At 37.2% G+C, this 19,066-nt stretch overlaps 2 protein-coding genes across 2 annotated transcripts; both read left to right on the top strand.

Annotated features, from left to right (window-relative positions):
• The first annotated feature begins 1,027 nt into the window (after window positions 1–1,027).
• On the top strand, window positions 1,028–9,296 carry BBS5 (Bardet-Biedl syndrome 5). The gene is made up of 11 exons (XM_017735758.1): window positions 1,028–1,134; window positions 1,962–2,027; window positions 2,829–2,878; window positions 3,407–3,534; window positions 4,409–4,544; window positions 5,546–5,641; window positions 6,144–6,206; window positions 6,905–7,039; window positions 7,149–7,232; window positions 8,918–8,941; window positions 9,051–9,296. The coding sequence occupies exons 1-11, from the start codon at window positions 1,056–1,058 to the stop codon at window positions 9,150–9,152; spliced, it is 963 nt and encodes a 320-aa protein (XP_017591247.1). The 5' UTR covers window positions 1,028–1,055; the 3' UTR covers window positions 9,153–9,296.
• A 137-nt stretch (window positions 9,297–9,433) lies between these two features.
• Window positions 9,434–18,954, top strand: KLHL41 (kelch like family member 41). Its single transcript, XM_008634780.2, has 6 exons — window positions 9,434–12,365; window positions 15,033–15,190; window positions 15,280–15,387; window positions 16,229–16,414; window positions 16,949–17,095; window positions 17,930–18,954. Exons 1-6 carry the CDS (start codon window positions 11,016–11,018, stop codon window positions 18,039–18,041), a joined length of 2,061 nt encoding a protein of 686 aa, XP_008633002.2. The 5' UTR covers window positions 9,434–11,015; the 3' UTR covers window positions 18,042–18,954.
• The last annotated feature ends 112 nt before the right edge of the window (window positions 18,955–19,066 follow it).

Genomic DNA, 19,066 nt, shown 5'->3' with positions numbered 1-19,066 from the left:
CCGCGCTGTGAGTGACGCCCCCCCCCGCCATTGTCGGCGCGGTTCATGCCGGGAGCGCCCCGGTGTGGCGGCGGGGGAAGAGCGAGTTCACCTGGCGGAGCGGGGCGCGAGAGGGCGGGCACGGCTTGATGGGTGGGGCCCACTCACCGTTTCCAATCTATAAAAAGAACACAAAATAAAAGGCTGGACACTGGAAGAGTGAGGGAAGGGTATATATTTTTTCCAGCTCAGCTTTTCTTGCACTGAGAAGTATAGCCAAACTGAAGGCGTGTGTCTGCGGGGACGGTGGCACTCATGGTTACCAGGGACTTGGCGTCCCTGCCGTGGAGTTAGCATCCTCCTCAGGGAACAGGGCGGTGGCTGTGCAGTATTTCACGAAACTCTGTCTTATAATACATTTTGTTTCTGTCATGTCATGCATGAAGAGCTTTGGCTGCTTTTGACAATACGATTAAAATACAGCAAAAATTCATACTACATTTGTTGTTATGTAATTAAGCGGTTAGAACAGTTAAATGAAGCAAAATAATAATATAAACAAATAAATAGAAGACCTCACAAAAAAAACAAACCAAAGAGCAAACCACACCCTTTGTGGAAAATTTAGCTGAGCGTTTCATATGTCCTTATACATAAGATATTTCTTTTGCTGGCATTTCTTCTTTCCTGAGCCTACTTCCACTCCTTGTGACCTGAAAGTACAAGAGGCAATAAATTCTATCCTCTAAAAATTATGTGAATGCAGGTGGTTTTTTTCTTTTCCCTCCAATTTCCACACACTTTCTCCTTATTTTGGAGTATAGTTTTCTTGGCCACACTTGCTACATATTTATTTATTGTTATGATTTAATGATAATGATATTAATATTTTCAATCTCTGAGATGTAGTGCTAATTTCAGGTATGTAAAGTTGATTTGTATGTATGTATGCATATGTGGATTTTTCACTGCATGACGTACTGAGCAGAAAACAGAGGAAAGTGAAGTAGGGAAATAGAAATGGCCTTATTTTTGCAAGATAAATCAGATTATTTTTCCTTTTTTTTTTTAGACAAATGAAAATGAGACCTGGAGAGGTCCTTATAGACTGCTTAGAGTCTGTTGAAGATACCAAAGGAAACAATGGAGACAGAGGTAACTGCATACTCAGGGAAATTGTAAATTTTCTACTATTTAACCTGTGTAGGTTCATGAAAGCCTGGTCAGGTTTCCATTGAACTCAGTATCAGTGCTCTGTTGCACAGAAGAGATCCTGCTTGTTTCATAGATCTGCCTCAGAGTGTTTTCAGACAGGATCTCCTAAAGTTGTAGGAAAGTGATTCTTGTCTCAGAATTTGTTTAGAATTGAAAGCCTTGCAAGAATAATCCATTTATAAACAGTGTGATGCAGTTCTGCCGTAATCCTCTTTAATGCTCAATTTTTCCCAGGCTGTTTTTAACTGAATTAGTAAGGAATATGTAGTGGCAGGGGCTAAAGCTGCCAGCATGCTGAGATGACCCTTCTGGGGCTTGGATGTGCTGCTCTACAGGGTACAGAATGGAATAAATTTGCATATGACAAAGGGGTGAGGTTATTCATGAAGACAGCTGTGATAGTTAACTCACTGCCTTCCCCTTCTCCCCAGAGCAGTTCTGCACTGATTGTGTCTACATTTTTACTATAAGCATCTGGATTGAAATCAATAACTGTTCTTGGTTTGATTTTGAGGAATGCTGGTATATATTAGAGGTTGTTTCATTTGTTCCTTGTTGGATTTTCTCTCCCAGCATTTAAGAAAAAAATGTGTTTAGTGGTTTAGTGATTTTTCTGGTGGGGTGTCCTGTGCTTTTTGTCTTTTTCCTGTCAAGGGGAAGGAATATTCTGTTGTTTCAAAACTAAAGGTAAATATATGTAACAGAACAGAACATTCCAATTAATGGAATTTATTTAGATTTAAAATATCTATACTCTTTATCTCCAGGCCGACTGCTTGTGACAAATTTGCGGATCATTTGGCGCTCACTGTCGTTGCCCAGAGTCAATCTCTGTAAGTATTACCTTTTGTTTTCTTTTGTGGTGGCATGCTATTCCTTCACAAAGTATTGATTTCAGTACAGAATACTGAAGTATAATTGTGTTGCTCTGTTACTAATGAATCTATTTATAATATAGGAACTGAGGTGATAATTCATAGAAAAATAGTAATATTCAATATTCGATGTTAATGTCTTGGAAAATAAGCTGTAGAGTTCTTCAGATGTATTTTTCATTTGGCTGATGTGGGATTCATTTGATTTTTTAGAAAGAAACAGAAGTTTCAGCTTCATCATACATTGCTTTAATTGTACCTCTTGTTGCCACCTGTTTATTCGCCTTCTGCATTTTTCTATTTACTCTCCACAAGTACCTGCCTTTCCAATTTTAGTGTTGTAAACTCTGAATAAGTGTCTCACTTTAACTGTATGAGTAGCTAGAGGTCTGCTCATATTTAATTTAATGTGCTGAAACAGGGGCAGGATGCAGTTACTTTGTACCCCAGTTATTTCCAGTACTCAGTGGGGAATCCCCTTCTGTGGAAATATTTATTGGATTGGACTGTACACTGAGCAGACAGACAGGGTTGGTCCAGGTTTGAGAACAGCGCTTGACCAAACCACCTCCCAAGATCCTTTCCAGCTTAAATTAGTCTTCAGTGTTGTGATAAGAACCCAGAGGATTAACCACAAGGTGTAATTCTCACAAATAGCATCCAAAGCTGTGCTATAAAATTCAGTAATGTCCTTTGTAATTTTGACTCTTATTTTTCTTGTTTTCAAAACAATGTTTTTTTTCTCCCCTGACTTTTAAGCTGTCGGTTACAACTGTGTTATAAATATAACTACAAGAACTGCCAACTCAGTAAGTTCCAAAAAATACTTTTAAAAATAATAAAATAAGTTGTAATTAGTTGTTTATACTTACTGCACTATATCAACAATAATCTGAAAGTTTACTTGCAAGATCAGTAATAGAATAGTAACAAAAGTCTAATCTTAAAAGTGTAGAGCTCTCAAATACATAGCTTGAATGGAATTACATGCAACTGTGAAGCTATTTGTTTGACTTGCTGCAAAGAACTAGCAGCAAGATGCTGTAGATTTCCTGGGCAACCACATGATAACAAAACCAAAAATACTGGTTCAGTCATGATATTGCAAATGTATAGCAGGCAGGCTTCATTAGTTTTACTGTTGGTGGAACTGCTAGTTTATCGAAAAGAAAAATAAGTTCAGTTGAAGACAGCAGTAGATCAGTGGTAGAATCAGGATTACACCTCCATATACTCTATTTAAAACAATAACTTAGACAATATCTGAAGAATATTTATTATTTGTACAATCAAGCTACTATACTGACAAAATGTAAAATTTCATTTTTCCCTTACAGAAATTACGAGGGCAGACAGAAGCTCTGTATATATTGACTAAATGTAACAATACTCGGTTTGAGTTCATATTTACCAATGTTGTTCCTGGAAGTCCCAGACTCTTCACTTCAGTTATTGCTGTGCACAGGTAGTGTACTTAAAACAGTGTTTGATCAATGACTCAAATATGGGGGGTTGCAACTGCTGATAGACACAGTATATGACTGTCCATATTCAACATTCAGAAAACTTTCCCAAAAGAGAACAATGTCTGGAAGGAGAGGGGAGAATGATCACAAATTTTAGTAGACAACTGCACATAATGACAACTAATCTGTATTTATACTAGTTATTGAACACAATTCATACACCTTGTGTGTATAAACTATCTGAACAAATAAAAGCACAGAGGAGCTAATTTCAGTGTGCATTTTCAAGATACGATTTCTGTCAGTAATAATTCCCTGTAATTTCAGACCATGTAAAGGAAATGAAGAGTTAAATCCTGGTCAGAACTCTTAGTCAACTATAAAACAGTGTATGCTTCCCACCTAAGGACAAGTCATCTGAATGAATGTGTGCATAATACATTACCATAGGTGTCTAAGAGCTATGGAATACTGACATATATACTGGATGTTTGTGACTTAACTGGCACTGAGAAATAAAGGATTGTTAATGTCCATGCTATGTATAGCATGGGACCCAGGAAACTTAGGCTTTGCAACAGAGGCTGGGTGATGGCTGTCTTAAGGAAAAGGAAGAAATAGTATAGACATGAACAATACAAGAGATCAAAAAGTTGTTAAAAACCCCTTTTAAGTTTAAAGATAATTTCATTAAGGAAAACTAGAATATAATTTAGTATGTTGAAAAAGTTTTGGTAGTACTCTCACTTTTGGGCAATGTGGTGATAAGAAAAGCTGAAAATATACATTTTGTATCTGCATTAAAACAAAAAGTAAAGATAATAGAAAAACTGAACTATGTATGAACTAGTGTGTATCTTTTATTTTTTGCAGAGCTTATGAAACTTCCAAAATGTATCGTGATCTGAAGCTGAGAAGTGCATTGATTCAAAACAAGCAACTGAGATTGTTACCACAGGAACAAATATATGATAAAGTCAATGGAGTTTGGAATTTATCAAGTGACCAGGTATAGTGAAGAATCAGAGTGCATTGACTACAGAAAAGTTAAAATGTTTCAGCTTCCATGTAGCAATTGTACTAACATAGTTTTGTAACCTCCAAGGGATTACCCTTAGTGCTGTTCATCAGCTGATGCATGCAGAGAAACTGATGCCATTTGCTACTCGCTACAACAAAATCTCCTTTTGCAACCTAAAGTCTACATGACCTGGCTAATATGCAAGGAACTAAATACACAGTTTCTGTTAAAAAGATGTATTTATGAGTCTAAAGCTTTGTATGATTCTGAAGGAAAATCACCTTTCTGAAGTGCTCTGCTGAATGTTTGTATGTTTACATACAGCTTTGACTAAACAGTATTAAGATTATATTGTCTTTTGTTTAGTGGAAATCGAAAATATTGGAAAGGAATCTGTGTCTTAAAACAAGAAAAGATAAAAGACTTTAAGATAAAAATAGAAAACATTTATTATTTTACAGGGCATTAGTTGCAAGCATATCCCGGAGCAGTGAAACAAAACAGGAGCTGATATTTCTGTCTGTGCAATTTTAGTCCAGAATAGAAATATGATCCACCCTCACAAGCTAAAAAGTTCTTTCCTCTACATCCCTTGGCACACATCTCCTCAATTACCTAAGTTTAACCCACATGCCATTATACTTACACTTTATGCCAATTCCAGATCTGTACAGTTAATAACGCTCTCAGATGGCTTCATGTATTCCCATGAGGTTGGCTGGGCTGTGACTTGATCCAGCCTTGCTGCAGTAGTAGGAACTCCCAGCTATTTTCATTACTCAGGTTCTGTAGCCTTTAAAGATTGGATCCTGCTTCCTTGCAATCAATAGAAACATTTCGACTGGGTTTGGTAGGGAAGAATCAGGCTTTTAGTGAATTAAATATGAAGCTGTACCTTGCTTATGTGTAAATGGATAGCAATAATCATCACATTTGGGAAAAAAAACTCTGTACTTAAAAGCAATGCTAACATGCCTTTTCTTTAATAGGGAAATTTGGGAACATTTTTTATTACTAATGTGAGAATAGTTTGGCATGCAAATATGAACGACAGCTTTAATGTCAGCATACCATATCTACAAATTGTAAGTATGTTACAACCACCATTTTCAAAATTAAACAGCATATGCTCAGGTCTTTAGTTAAAACTCCCAGCTCACCAAAATTTTATTTCGTATCCCACATTCAGGGAGGAATTTAGCCTTACCAGCATCAACCGCAGGGTACATTTTCTTTTCTGTCCAGATTAGTTGGGGAATTTCATGGACAGGTACAGGTGTTGAAAATGGCTTGTATTTCAAATTTTTTAAGTATTTATTCTGATGCTTCATGCCACCTACATACACTGGGAATAATGATCTGTGAACCTGATATTCAGAAATTTACTGTTACCACTTCTAATAAAACACTTTTTCTTGAGTTTTCAGGGGTTCCGATTTGTAATGGTAAATGGGAGGGAATGCTGGTAGCCAAGCTTCCAGAGCCAGTAACTGTAATTATTACAGTGTAAAAAACCAAACTGCAACAAAGAGATTTTCATCCAGTACTTACAAAATTTTTAACAGTGTTATACCTCTTCATCATTAGCGTTCAATAAAAATGAGAGACTCCAAGTTTGGTTTGGCACTTGTGATAGAGAGTTCTCAGCAGGTAAGAAGCTTTAGTAGCCTTTTTATATTGATTACATTTTTATATACAATATTTCTCTAATTTTGAAATGTTATGGGTATACTTTTAAGGTACATAAGAGCATTCCTTCTGTGTGGCCTTTTGAAAACTTTAAAAAAATTCTCTTTGCACTTCTTCAAGTGTATGTTAGGGTCAATATGGCTATTGGGAGTTACAGTTTCTCTAAGCAAAGCAACAATAGGCCAGCATGACTAGCTTATAACTGTCAAATACACTGTCTTCTGACAGATTATCTTTGGGATCTAACTAATTATCTTTGGGATCTGTACTTAATTAAGACCACTCTTTTAAATCTGAAAGCTGCTTTAGTAACAACATCAAGACCTAACAGACTAAACATTTGCTGGGAATCAATTGTTAATATCACTTCTGAATTTATCCTGCTCTTGTTTGCTTGTGGTTTTTTGTAAAAGGAGTTTGTTCCCCGTGTATATAATGGGCTAACAGTTAAAAGCTTATCTACCTCATAGAGAAGCATTGTCATTGTTTTTATTTCACCCATGATTCAAGTGGCAGAATGAAAAAAGATAATATCAAAGATAATGTTTTCTCAGCAAGCTGAAAATTGCTATCATTAAACTGGAAATCACTATCAAGGAGAAAAAAACTGTTTAAAAATAAGACGAATAAACAGATGTTGTCTTTTTTCTGTTATATAGAGTGGAGGATATGTACTTGGTTTTAAAATAGACCCTGTAGAGAAACTACAGGAGGCAGTGAAAGAGATTAATTCACTTCACAAAGTTTATTCAGCTAATCCTATATTTGGAGTGGATTATGAAATGGAAGAAAAGGTACTCCATTTATTTATTTTAAATTAGATACAATACTGTTAGCAGTAATAAAAATATATTAAACATATTAGATATGTGACTTTACTTACTAGAGTGTTTTAATTTACAGCCTCAACCCCTTGAAGACCTAACAGTGGAGCAGGTTCCAGATGATGTGGAAATAGAATCTGATGAACATACAGATGCTTTTGTGGTAAGTGGCTCCACAAAAACCAGAAAAATAGAATCATTCTTGTTTGATTGTTCAGATTTAAGCAACATACACCTGTAATCCTCTATTAAAGATAAGCTGCAACTGGACTTTCTATATTTAAAACACATCTACATGCCTTTTATTAAACATCCTGATTATTACAGGAATTTATTCTGTGTATGAATTTTTAATTTAAGAGCAAACTTATTCAAAATGAATAGTAGTAGATATTTAGAATAATAGTGGCATGTAATTTCTCAATACATTAAAATTAGGAATAGCTTGAAAATCAGCAGTATAATATAATCAGATATAATATCTTAAAGCAAGTCTTCCTTCTCTTGGAACAGACAAATAGATGGTGAGATCTATATGCTCAACGTTTATCTAAGATTCAAACTTGAAAGTTTTTTAGAAAGGCAGCAATAATTTTGTATTACTATGTCTCCCAGTATTTCAGGAAAGCTTACTTTAAAATGCCTTAGGTTGCTTGATGACCCTCTTTCCACGAATTTCCAAACTTAGCGTGCAGCTCAGTAACACCTGGCTCCATTATTCACTGCAAGGGTAGATGGCACATGTTTTCAAATGTTAGCCATGGTGCATTGACAATTGACATATTTTCTTACCAGTCTCTGAAATTTGGTAAATTAGCAGGGCTAACACCAGTGTTATTTCCACTCCTTTTAATTTTGCAGTCTTTTACTAACACAGATAAACTCTTGTCTTCTCCTTTCCCTCTTTCCTAGCATTTTGCCTTTTTTCTTTTCATTTTTGCACATTTTTATTCAATCTGCAGCATATTTGAAGACATACCTTTTCCTTAAATGGAGATCTGTTTGCTCTGTTGGTGCCTTTTTCACCTGAATTAAATAACTGAGCTTTTTATATTCTCAAACTAAAACTGGAAGCTGAATATGGTTAGAAGGTTGCTGTAAGAGACAGAGGTTGCCCAGGAAGGAGTGGCTACACACCAGTATTCCACAGCACTTGACACTGCAGGAAAGCGCTTTCTTTGCTGCCTCTCACCAGTCCACACTGGCAGCTGAAGCAAGATTGGGCTCTTTTTGGTAAATAAGATCTAGAATCTGCTGGTCCAGAGATTTCCAGAGCTGTGAATATTTTCTGATATCTGATGAGTTTGAGCCTTCATTACCGCACACACAGAATGGGAAAGATGATATCTCTTCCCACGTCTCTTACTTGTTGAGGTGTTCTATTACTCCATGTTCATTTCTTAGACTGAATATGATGTTAACTGAATTTTTATATTATACATTTTAAGCAAGTTTTTGATGTTGAATAGTAAATGCTGCTGCACATAAGGCAAAAAAATATCAGGATGCTGTCGGTTTGTCTTCATACCAACATTCCCTGTAAAGTGTTTGTCGGTGTAACAAATGTAATATGAAAATGTTACCATTTAAAAAATCTTTATTATGATGGAAAATTCTAAGATTGGTATTTAATGAAAAATACCATAATCCAGTGGTATGTAATCTGTAATCCAAAGCAGAAACTCCTGTTAGAAATCTTTTGTAAATTATTTTAACATAGATGTAAAACCCTTATAGACTGGATTGTTGTGGAAGACCTACCCAATACAGTTTTGACCCCAAGGAATTATGAGCAGATGTGAATTTTAGACTTCTTTTTTCAAGGTTCTTTTTTGTTTTCCTTTGCAGGCTTACTTTGCTGATGAAAACAAGGTAAGGAGATTTTTTTCATACTATCACATTCAGGTTGTTAAAATGGGATAATGAAATTAAAAAGTGCTTTCTGCTTTATTTTCTCTCGTATCTCATGCATTCAAAAAAGCAACACGATCGGGAGCCTGTTTTTTCAGAAGAACTGGGACTTGCAATAGAGAAGCTAAAGGACGGATTCACACTCCAGGGACTCTGGGAAGTAATGACCTGATTTAGATTGGCACGTTTGTTTCCTAAGCAAGGAGAAACTCTTGGTTCTTGTTGGATTTAGATCTGTAGAAGATAATTTAGAAATATCGGAATAGCAGAGAAAGAACATGCCAAAGCTAAAGAGCAGGAAAATATTATATAATAAGCCCCAGGCTATGTCATAAAAGAAAGATTATTCCAAAACCTTGTATGCTTAAAGGCTTTGCATTTCTTCTGCTGCCTCTAAGCAGTGGGAGGACAGCCACTCTGTAAGGCAGGGCGGGACCCCAGCCACTCTGTAAGGCAGGCAGGGCGGGGTGCAGCTGCCGGGGGAAGCGCTGCCCCCTGCAGGCCCCCCTCGGTCACGGCTGTAAGGACCTGTGAATTCCCTCTGCCTGTCAGACTGGGAGCACCTTGGAGTCCCTCTGCACAACGGCATGGCAGTGCCATTTGACACACTTGTAACCTCCGCTGTTTTCAAGATTGTCCTTTTTCTCCCTCCCCTGACAACACGAGAGTTGGCCGTGGTGTTTCAGACCCCATTTTATACAACTTCATGGCTCCTGTGTTTTTGTATTGCGCTTTGGCTGCCAGGACCAGGCACTGATTGCCATTTTACATAGCACTATGTCAGAAAAGGAAGCCTCCTCTTTTTCTGCACATGGAGACCACTGTTTGAGACAGGGCAGTGTGAGGTATGCAGTTTGACGCTCAATTTCAAGTATTCATGTATTTATACAGAGTGATGTACTTTCCCATAATGATTATGTTTGAATTAAATTTCCATAACTTGTTTAATGATTTGCAACACAGAAACATTTTGTACGTAGGCATATTGGCTGTGTTATTGATAGCTTTAAGAAAAAGCAGTTCTGTTCCAAATAATAGCTTTCATGTCTCATAATTTTGCTAAATATTCAGCACTTATCATTCCAAGTATTTAATTATAATCCAGATATGCTCATACAGTTGTTGTTTGTTCGTTTGTTTTTGCTAGAGCACTTTTTTAAGCAATGATCTAGAAAAAAATGCACGTGCAAATAGCTTCTGTGTGTGAGTCATTAGACCTTTTATGATGTTATGTGTTATAGAGGAATGAGTCATTTATTGTTTAAAGGAAGACACAGCTGTTACGTTTTCTAGTGAGATAAAACCTCTGTGCTGTTTTCTATAAATGGAAAAAGTCAAATGAGCTCTCCTCTCAGCTGTTATTTCAGCAGCTGACTGTTAAAGTAACTGTGGTGTGAATGTAATACTGGTGTTTGTAGAAAACCTTTCAAGGTATATGTTTTAATGAAATACTACCTATATTGAAAAGCAGTCGTTATTTCAATAAACTTTGATAATACTATATATTGTTGTAGATCTTGCATTCAAGTAGTTGTATTTTGATCCTGTTTCCATTACATTCAAGGAACTTTTTACCATATGAGTGGAGACTTCAATTTGAATTATTTTGTAAAGCAAAACTTTACCTGAAATAACATATATTTTATGTCTAAACAGCATAGTTTGGTTTATAACAAAATGGATATTAAGAAGCAGCCCAAAATTTCAAGGTCTTAATATCTGAAGAAATTGTGTATGTGATATAGTTACGTATAAAAATAATCTTGGAACAAAGGAAATAGATGCAAATTTCTGGAGTTTTTTAGTATCTTTATGATTGCAGCAATGAATGTATTAAGCAATGAAAAAGTGAACAGTAGCTACAAATGACAACTTGATCAATAATATTTCTATTTCAGAATATTTAGTAACATGTATCTGTGAAATCTTGCTCATAGCTGTCTCACTGAGGGTCAGATTCTGCTGTCCTTACTCATGTCAATTTATTACATTGCATGTAATCTTACTGATTCAATGTGGAGAATGATGGCAAAACATGACCATAGTGACTAAGAGCAACAGTTGCTTCTTTCAGTCTTTGACAGCTGCAAGAGCAGCTCTGTTTTTCCAAATTCCGACCTGTAAGAGTATGTACCTATATTTAGCTAGCAAGATTAAGTTGCAGAGGCTTCACACAGGGCAAAAAGCACATTGGTCTGTCTTTTTTACAGACAAACCTTTGGGCAGACAACAGCTAAAGGTTTCTACTCCCTCCCCTTTCCCAAGTGTTTGCGAAATGGATTCCCAAAGGGAACTCACTGAAGAGCTCAGACTTTACCAATCCACCCTCCTTCAGGATGGCCTCAAGGAACTCCTTGAAGAGAAAAAGTTTGTAGATTGCTCTCTAAAAGCTGGTGACAGAAGCCTGCCTTGCCACAGATTGATTCTGTCGGCATGTAGCCCTTATTTTCGTGAGTATTTCTTATCTGAGCAAAATGAAGAGAAAAAGAAGGAGGTAGTTCTAGATAATGTTGACCCCAACATCCTGGATATGATTGTCAAATACCTTTATTCAGCAAGTATTGATCTCAATGATTCTAACGTGCAAGATATTTTTGCTTTGGCCAGCCGCTTTCAGATCCCTTCTGTATTCACTGTGTGCGTCTCCTATCTTCAGAAGAGGCTTGCTGTTGGTAACTGTCTGGCCATCCTTCGATTAGGTGTCCTGCTTGATTGCCCAAGACTTGCATTTTCTGCCCGTGATTTTGTTTCAGATCATTTTGTGCAGATCTGCAAAGAAGAGGACTTCATGCAGCTTGCCCCACATGAACTTATCTCAGTTATTTCACCTGACAGTTTAAATGTAGAGAAGGAAGAACTGGTATTCGAAGCAGTAATGAGATGGGTCCGAACAGACAAGGAGAACAGAGTAAAGAGCCTGGGGGAAATTTTTGACTGCATACGTTTTCGTCTTATGCCAGAAAAATATTTCAAAGAACAGGTTGAGAAGGATGATATAATTAAAAGCAACTCTGACCTTCAGAAAAAAGTAAAGATTATTAAGGATGCTTTTGCTGGGAAACTGCCTGACTCTAGCAAAAGCACAGAAAAGTCAGCCAAAGGGGAGGTGAATGGCGATGTAGGAGATGAAGATTTATTGCCTGGCTACCTAAATGACCTTCCCAGGCATGGCATGTTCGTCAAAGACCTGATTCTTCTGGTTAATGACACTGCTGCAGTAGCCTATGATCCTCTTGAAAATGAATGCTACTTAGCAGCCCTCGCAGAACAGATTCCCAGAAATCATTCCAGTATAGTCACCAAACAAAATCAGGTCTATGTTGTTGGAGGACTGTATGTGGAAGAGGAGAACAAGGATCAGCCTTTCCAGTCATACTTCTTCCAGGTACAAGCTTTATAATTGTTGGTATAATAATAGGTGCTTATAAGGGTTATTGAAAAGTGTTCTGAGTCTGTGCAAGTGGGTTGTCTAGTCTCTTTGTATGGTGATGGAGAGAAGTATCTAGAGAGAGTTATTTTTGTCTCAGAGAGAGAAATGAAACTTGAGGGACTTGCATCTTCTTTTTCAAGATTAACCCCTGGTGAGATCTCAGAAAATATTAAAAGGATTAATATATTCAGTGTAGGCACTGGCTTTCATTAAGGCCCAAATTTTTCATGGTACAGATGTCTAAGTCTAATAATTTTTGTAAAATACTTTTCATGTATTTCTGTTAACTTCGATGAAAGTTGGGAGTGCTTTAGCTGGTTTAGAGCTAATGAGATGTCTTCTTTTGCATCTGAAATACTTTCATGACAGCAGTAATGTGTGTATTGTAAGTGTGATTTCTTTTACTAAAATTGCAGAAGTCCTTCTTGTCATATCTACATTTGAAAGCCTAAGGGCCATACAATAGAGGCAGAAGGTTTTTTTCTCGGCAAACTGTCAGCGTCAGTACACTACATGTTTCAACTGAGTATAATTTTATATCTTTGTAAATCTGCATAAGGCTGATTAATACTAACTGTAACTCCACAATATATTTCAGGAAGATTAGCAAAAATGGAGCTTGGCATGCTTATACCATGAACTAAATCTGTTGTGTTTTTAGCTATGTGCTTTGGTGTATATTTAAACTATTTTGTGATGAATTATGCAATATGCTGCTGGCCATGTCCTCTCTTTAGACACACTGGCCTGAAAGAGTAAAAGTTAAGTCCTGTTTCAATATGAAATAAAGCACAGTAATAAGCAGTGATAGAATTTTTAGGCCTTCAGATATTTAAAAATGCAAATATTGTTTATAGGAGTATGGCTCACTGATTTCACACACAAGAAAAGACTTGGTTTCAGACATTGGTAACATCTGTTGAGAGGGAAGTCTTAGTTTGTAGAGGAGGGATTAACACTTTCATTTCCTTATGTAGGTGTAAAACACTAATCACTGAAGTGAAAGACTGGTTACAGAAATATTCTTCCAATAGAAATAACATGTTGATGTCGTAATGTGTATTTAGTCCAGAACTAAGTAAGTCTCAGGCTACTAGAAAGAGGCCTCTGAGAAACTAAACCTCAAGACTAATACTAAGAATTGATGAAGTTTTCAGAATTCTACTTTATATGTCAACATCCGTTTCCTGAAATCATTTTGTTTGCTTGTCGTCTTTAAGCTTGCTTGCTGCTGCTATTCCCTATAGTTAAAATACTTGTCTGCATTACCCATGTGACTGTTGTTTCCTCTAAAATATTAATGTGGTACCAAACCAGTATTCACTTGCTGATCTTCCTTTCCCCACCAGTGAAGCATTGTATTTGGTAGCTTGCAACCTGGGAGGAAACAAGGCTGCCACTGGCTTGAAAATGCATGACAAGTTGATGCCCTGTCTGCATGTCATCGTGAAGACTGATAGTAGTACTAAGTGAGCTGTGATCTCTGAGGGGCACATCCTCTCATTACCCCACCCAGGTCCAGCTACTGGGGAGATCCATGCCCAGGAACTACATTTCACTGTTGAAATAAAACTTTCTGTCCAACAGGGGTGGTCTGTCAAGTTTGGGAGATGCATTTAGCAAGGAAACCTTGACTGTGGAATGTACTTCTGGAAGAAGAACGTCACCAAGCTAAACCCTGATTGACTGAACTTTCTTTTGCTTTCTGTCAAATGCCTTTGTACCCACACAAACTCTTACCTTGCCCTCCCTTCCTGTACCAATGTCAAGCAAATCTATATGCAGTAGGTGTGAGAAAATAATTCATTTTGAACATCAGAGATAATTCAGGTTCAATTGTACATTCTCAGATCAAAATAAAAAATAAGCACCAGAGTTCTAGGAAAATATTTTTTTTTTCTTCTGTCCTCCTGCTGCTGCTTTTCCTTAGGTGTTTTCAGCATACTGAATGTGAATTGAGACAGCCCTGAGAGTCCTGCAGTAGAAATTACATCAATATTATTGCCAAGAGAGCTGCAGTGATTACCTATTTTGCATAAGAGTGAAGTCTTTTATTCATTGTGTCTTCAGAGACCTCACAAACTTTTGAGGGTATTTGTGATGAAACACATATCTGTTGCTCTAGGGATTGCAAAAGAAACATCTGTGCCATTTGCCATGTGATGGTTCCTGATCAGTAAGAACAACTGTGTAAACATGTCTGGCATCTCACTGTAGTGATGAGCACAACCAGGTAAACATACAAGTGTGGAAGTACAGGCGTGTCTGCTCCCTTGGGCAGGAAGAAGAACCACTTGTTCTTTCCTACATGATAGGGAACCAAGAGTGAGGGACCTTTATGTAAGGAAGAAGAGCTTAATAAAGAGGCAAGGAAACAGTGAGGGTGAGCAGACACAAAGAGTTTTATGGCATTGACTCTGCTACATCTCAGCACTATGAAACATGGGTGGGTAGAAGACATCATTCATTAGCTGCACTGAAGGAAGGGTGGGTTGTTCAAGCAAGGAGATTTGCTGTTGAGAGGTACTGAGTGCCAAAAGATAAATTCTGTGGAACAATATTCATTGTGTGGATTTTTACTCTTTGCCTTTCCTAATCCTTTCTGTTCTGATGCTCTTTCAGCTGGATAGCATTGCTGGTGAGTGGGTTGCCCTTCCTCCACTGCCATCAGCCAGGTGTCTCTTCGGCCTGGGAGAGTCAGACAACAAGATCTATGTGATAGCAGGCAAGGACCTTCGCACTGAGGAGTCGCTAGATTCAGTATTGTGCTATGACCCTGTGTATGTTTCAAATTTAATTATGCCCACTGAGGACATGTAGATGGCCCATTGTTAGGTTTTGTCAACTAACGGTGATCTTCTTGTTCCAGGGCAATGAAATGGGGTGAGATCAAAAAACTACCCATCAAAGTATATGGCCATGCAACTATCTCAAACAATGGACTGATATATTGTCTTGGTGGAAAAACTGATGATAAGTGAGTTTCTATCTTTTCATGCCAATTAATAACATTATCTTCTTGGTCCTTAACAGATAATATGTCCTCACACTCAGAAATGAGTGTTTCCTGCATCTTTTCTGTATCTCTGGATTAAGGTTGGTAAGAGTCTGGCACAGGGGAGCACATTATGGTGTGTAGGATATATTTTTTCGTGATAAGGTAAATTACATATAAATTGTAATCCAACTTGTTATTTTAATAACCATACTTACTTCCAAGGCAAATTTTACTTACACTGCAGACAAATTAGTAATACATAGCTATGAGGACCTTCACTGAAAGTATTCTTTCCTTTCAGGTAGAAATACCTAGGTGCCCTGGAATTACTGTCTCAGTTTTTCCAATTTTCTGACCTGTGATACCTGTTATACCTTAATGGGTATAACATTAGGAAAATAAATGTTTTCACTCACACTGAACACGTGGTGGTAATTTTTAAGTGTTTGTTTAGGGGATATTTAAGATAAAAGTTTGTCAGATCAGCCAAAACACCATCATAATCTTACCTTTACATAACCTTTGCTCTATATTCCTCCACAAATCCATCTGAATACAGTATGCTGGGAAAGGATGTTGTCTTTCTCCTCAAAGGTACAGTGAAATTGCTGGTGTAATATAAACTGCATTTAGCATGTGATTTAGTCCTATGGATGTGATTAGTGCTTTTGTAGACATTGCAAGGATTCTCAGATTAGATACAAGAAAGGATCTCCAGGAGAGGAGAGAGGCGGTATAGATAAACCCATACAGTCTACCCCGATTAGAACAAGTCAAAAGTTCATTAGAAATGATCACTGGTTTTCTTTTTCCTCCCCAGGAAATGCACTAATAGACTATTTGTGTACAATCCCAAGAAAGGAGACTGGAGAGACCTGGCTCCAATGAAAGTGCCTCGCTCGATGTTTGGAACAGCCATCCATAAGGGCAAGATTGTCATTGCAGGTGGTGTCACTGAGGAAGGCCTTACTGCATCTGTTGAAGCTTTTGATCTGACCACCAATAAGTGAGTGCAATATTCAAGCTATTTTAAGCAAGTGTTTTATCATCTAGGGTCTTAGGAACTCTGAGGTAAGAGTCACAAAGCTGTTTAGGTACCTACACTCCCACTGAGACATTTGCAACAAGAGCAGCAGTTTACAGAGCCTGTCTCTAGACATTTTTCCTGCACCCGCACACACTCACATTATTATGCCAATGCCACTTGAAATAAATATGTGTTTTGGAAGCTAGAGGGAAAAGTGAGAATAACTGGGGAACAATATGTCCATATGAAGCATATTACTGAAGAATCAGGGAATCTGTAAGAAGTAGTCCCTGTGAAGAGATGTCATAACAGTGTAGTAGTGTCACTTAAGAGTTGCAGAAGTCCCTGAGGGGATAGAGACACTGGAACTTACTGCTGATAAATCTCAGAATTTTTTTCTTTTACTAAACCATCGTCTTGGTACCTGAATTTGTTGCCCAGACAAGTATTTTAGTGCATTTAGTTTACAATATTTCTCATGTGTTCAACTTGACTTTTTCTTTTCATCCTTAGATGGGAGATTATGTCTGAATTTCCCCAAGAGAGAAGTTCCATCAGTTTAGTCACTTTAAGTGGAGCTTTGTATGCTATTGGAGGCTTTGCAATGATTCAACTTGAATCTAAAGAATTTGCACCTAGTGAAGTCACTGACATATGGAAGTAAGTTTAATTTTAGTCACTCTTTCCTGGTCAAAAGCCTCATATAAAACTGATGTTTGTAGACACTGGAGGCTTACACTATTTTTCTGTTTAACTCTGAAAATGATCCATAGCACAAGTTTTAAAGCACTTGTTGACAGATAAAAAAGTTTGTCAGAAAGTAACAAATGAACATGAGACTTGGATCTAATGACTACTTCCACCTACTAATTATTTGACCAGTCCGAGTCACGATCTTCAGCTTCTTTAGAAGAGTAAATTGCCATCTCTTGGCAGGTTTAGCCTTGCCAATAAAAACATTCTCTTGTGACACTGTGATGCAGAAAAGCATGTATATACACAAAGGCCTGTACATACTGATGTGTCGATAGTCAAATGAGTAACTGTTCCAAGAGAATCACAAGTCCCTGTCTCCTAGATTTTTTTGAGCTAATCACAGCAGCAGTGATGAGACATCATATCTCTGCTGTGACTCTTGGTTGCTAGTGTAAATTCAGAAGTTTCAGTTGTCAGTAGGAACGAGAACCCTCCAATTTTATATGCAAGAATCTGAAGAAATTCAGAAGGGATGCTTAAGGAGGAAGTTTTTAGATGGTAATTAAAGCATGACACAGGCCAACAACAAGCTTTAGGGACCAGGAAAAGAATAACTTGCATGCAAAAACATCTTTCTGTTCTGGAGTAGAGGACAAAAGCAGCCTTTCACAGCACCCTTCAGCACATGGTTGCTACAAGCCTTTACAACAGGTGGACTGTCCTCCTTTTCATGTATGTGTGCTGAAGCATCAAACTCAAATTTAAAGAAGCTATTTTCTAACATTTTTTTAAATGCAGGTATGATGATGAGAAGAAGGAATGGGTTGGCATACTGAAAGAGATCCGATATGCTACTGGAGCCTCCTGCCTGGCCACACGCTTAAACCTCTTCAAGTTATCAAAACTGTAAACAAAATGCTGGAAGATGTGATATGGTGAGGGAGTTTTGATAGGCTCTTCTGGTTTTGTTGCATGAAAATGTCCCCAAATTGTACAGTTTTGTAGCAGCATACTAGTCATACTGGTAACTGTTAAATAGTTCATTTGTCTGGCCACTTCTTAAGATACTTCCTAGCTAACCAGCAACCACTGGATTTTTGCCAGCATTTAAATTTCTGAAGAACTATAAATTAATGTTGAATAGATTAAGATTTTGGCAAGAACTCAATTTTTCGCTCTGTGAAATTACAAACAACACTAGTTAAACTTCCTTGCACTCAATACAATCCAGGTATTGGTGGCTTATCCTCCAAACAATGCCCATGAATTAATTGTTAAGTTAAATACAACTAATAGGTAGCAAATTTTATTCTAACTACTGTTTGTATGGCTGGATTTCCCCTCTTAGTAATGTATGTAAATCCTGCACTCTTCAGCGAAATCTTGGAAATATTTTCATCACAGATCTCAAAAAATAATTTAGCTTGGACTTGAAATGAATGTTGAAAACAAAAGTGGCTTAATAGTATGTGACCTAATAAATGCCAGTCTCAGCCAAAGCTCTACTAGTAGACAGAGAGAGGAAAGAGAGAAGTTCACAAGGTTAGTAGCTCTACTGTTTCACCTACTATGTTTAGACTTCTGATAATAAGGATTTTCCACTTTTTGTATGCTTTTATATTTATTTCCAAAGCAAATATTTTATGGAAGTTTTTCTCAGAGATCTGAGGCCAATAACAAGCATTCATGAAAAAGTGCTAAAACAATTATCATCAGCAAATACCTGTGACAGAGAGGACTTTTTCATTTACTATATAGTTGATGCATTTTGACGTTGAAACTTTTAACAATTAAACTTTGTTTTTAAAACTATAAAAATATCACTTGATGGTGTCTTTTTTTAGTGATTAGCTCATCTTCACTATCATATTGACAGGACACAGATCTCTTTGGCCTTTGCCCAAAACAGAGCACTCAGTTTTCTTCAGAGCATGC

The sequence above is a fragment of the Corvus brachyrhynchos genome, unplaced genomic scaffold (genome assembly GCF_000691975.1).
Source record: "Corvus brachyrhynchos isolate BGI_N302 unplaced genomic scaffold, ASM69197v1 scaffold255, whole genome shotgun sequence".
Lineage (NCBI taxonomy): Eukaryota > Metazoa > Chordata > Aves > Passeriformes > Corvidae > Corvus > Corvus brachyrhynchos.
Note: the sequence above shows the minus strand (reverse complement) of the source record. Positions and strands in the feature narration are given on the sequence as shown.

Bases quoted from the DNA above. Each gene is read 5' to 3' on its own strand.
- BBS5 (XM_017735758.1), top strand. From the start codon at position 1,056: ATGAAAATGAGACCTGGAGAGGTCCTTATAGACTGCTTAGAGTCTGTT. The intron at 5,642-6,143 runs GTAAGTATGTTA...CTTCATCATTAG, and splicing joins GCATACCATATCTACAAATT to CGTTCAATAAAAATGAGAGA. The intron at 7,233-8,917 runs GTAAGTGGCTCC...TTTCCTTTGCAG, and splicing joins AACATACAGATGCTTTTGTG to GCTTACTTTGCTGATGAAAA.
- KLHL41 (XM_008634780.2), top strand. From the start codon at position 11,016: ATGACCATAGTGACTAAGAGCAACAGTTGCTTCTTTCAGTCTTTGACA. The intron at 15,388-16,228 runs GTGAGTTTCTAT...TTTCCTCCCCAG, and splicing joins GGTGGAAAAACTGATGATAA to GAAATGCACTAATAGACTAT. The intron at 17,096-17,929 runs GTAAGTTTAATT...TTTTAAATGCAG, and splicing joins GAAGTCACTGACATATGGAA to GTATGATGATGAGAAGAAGG.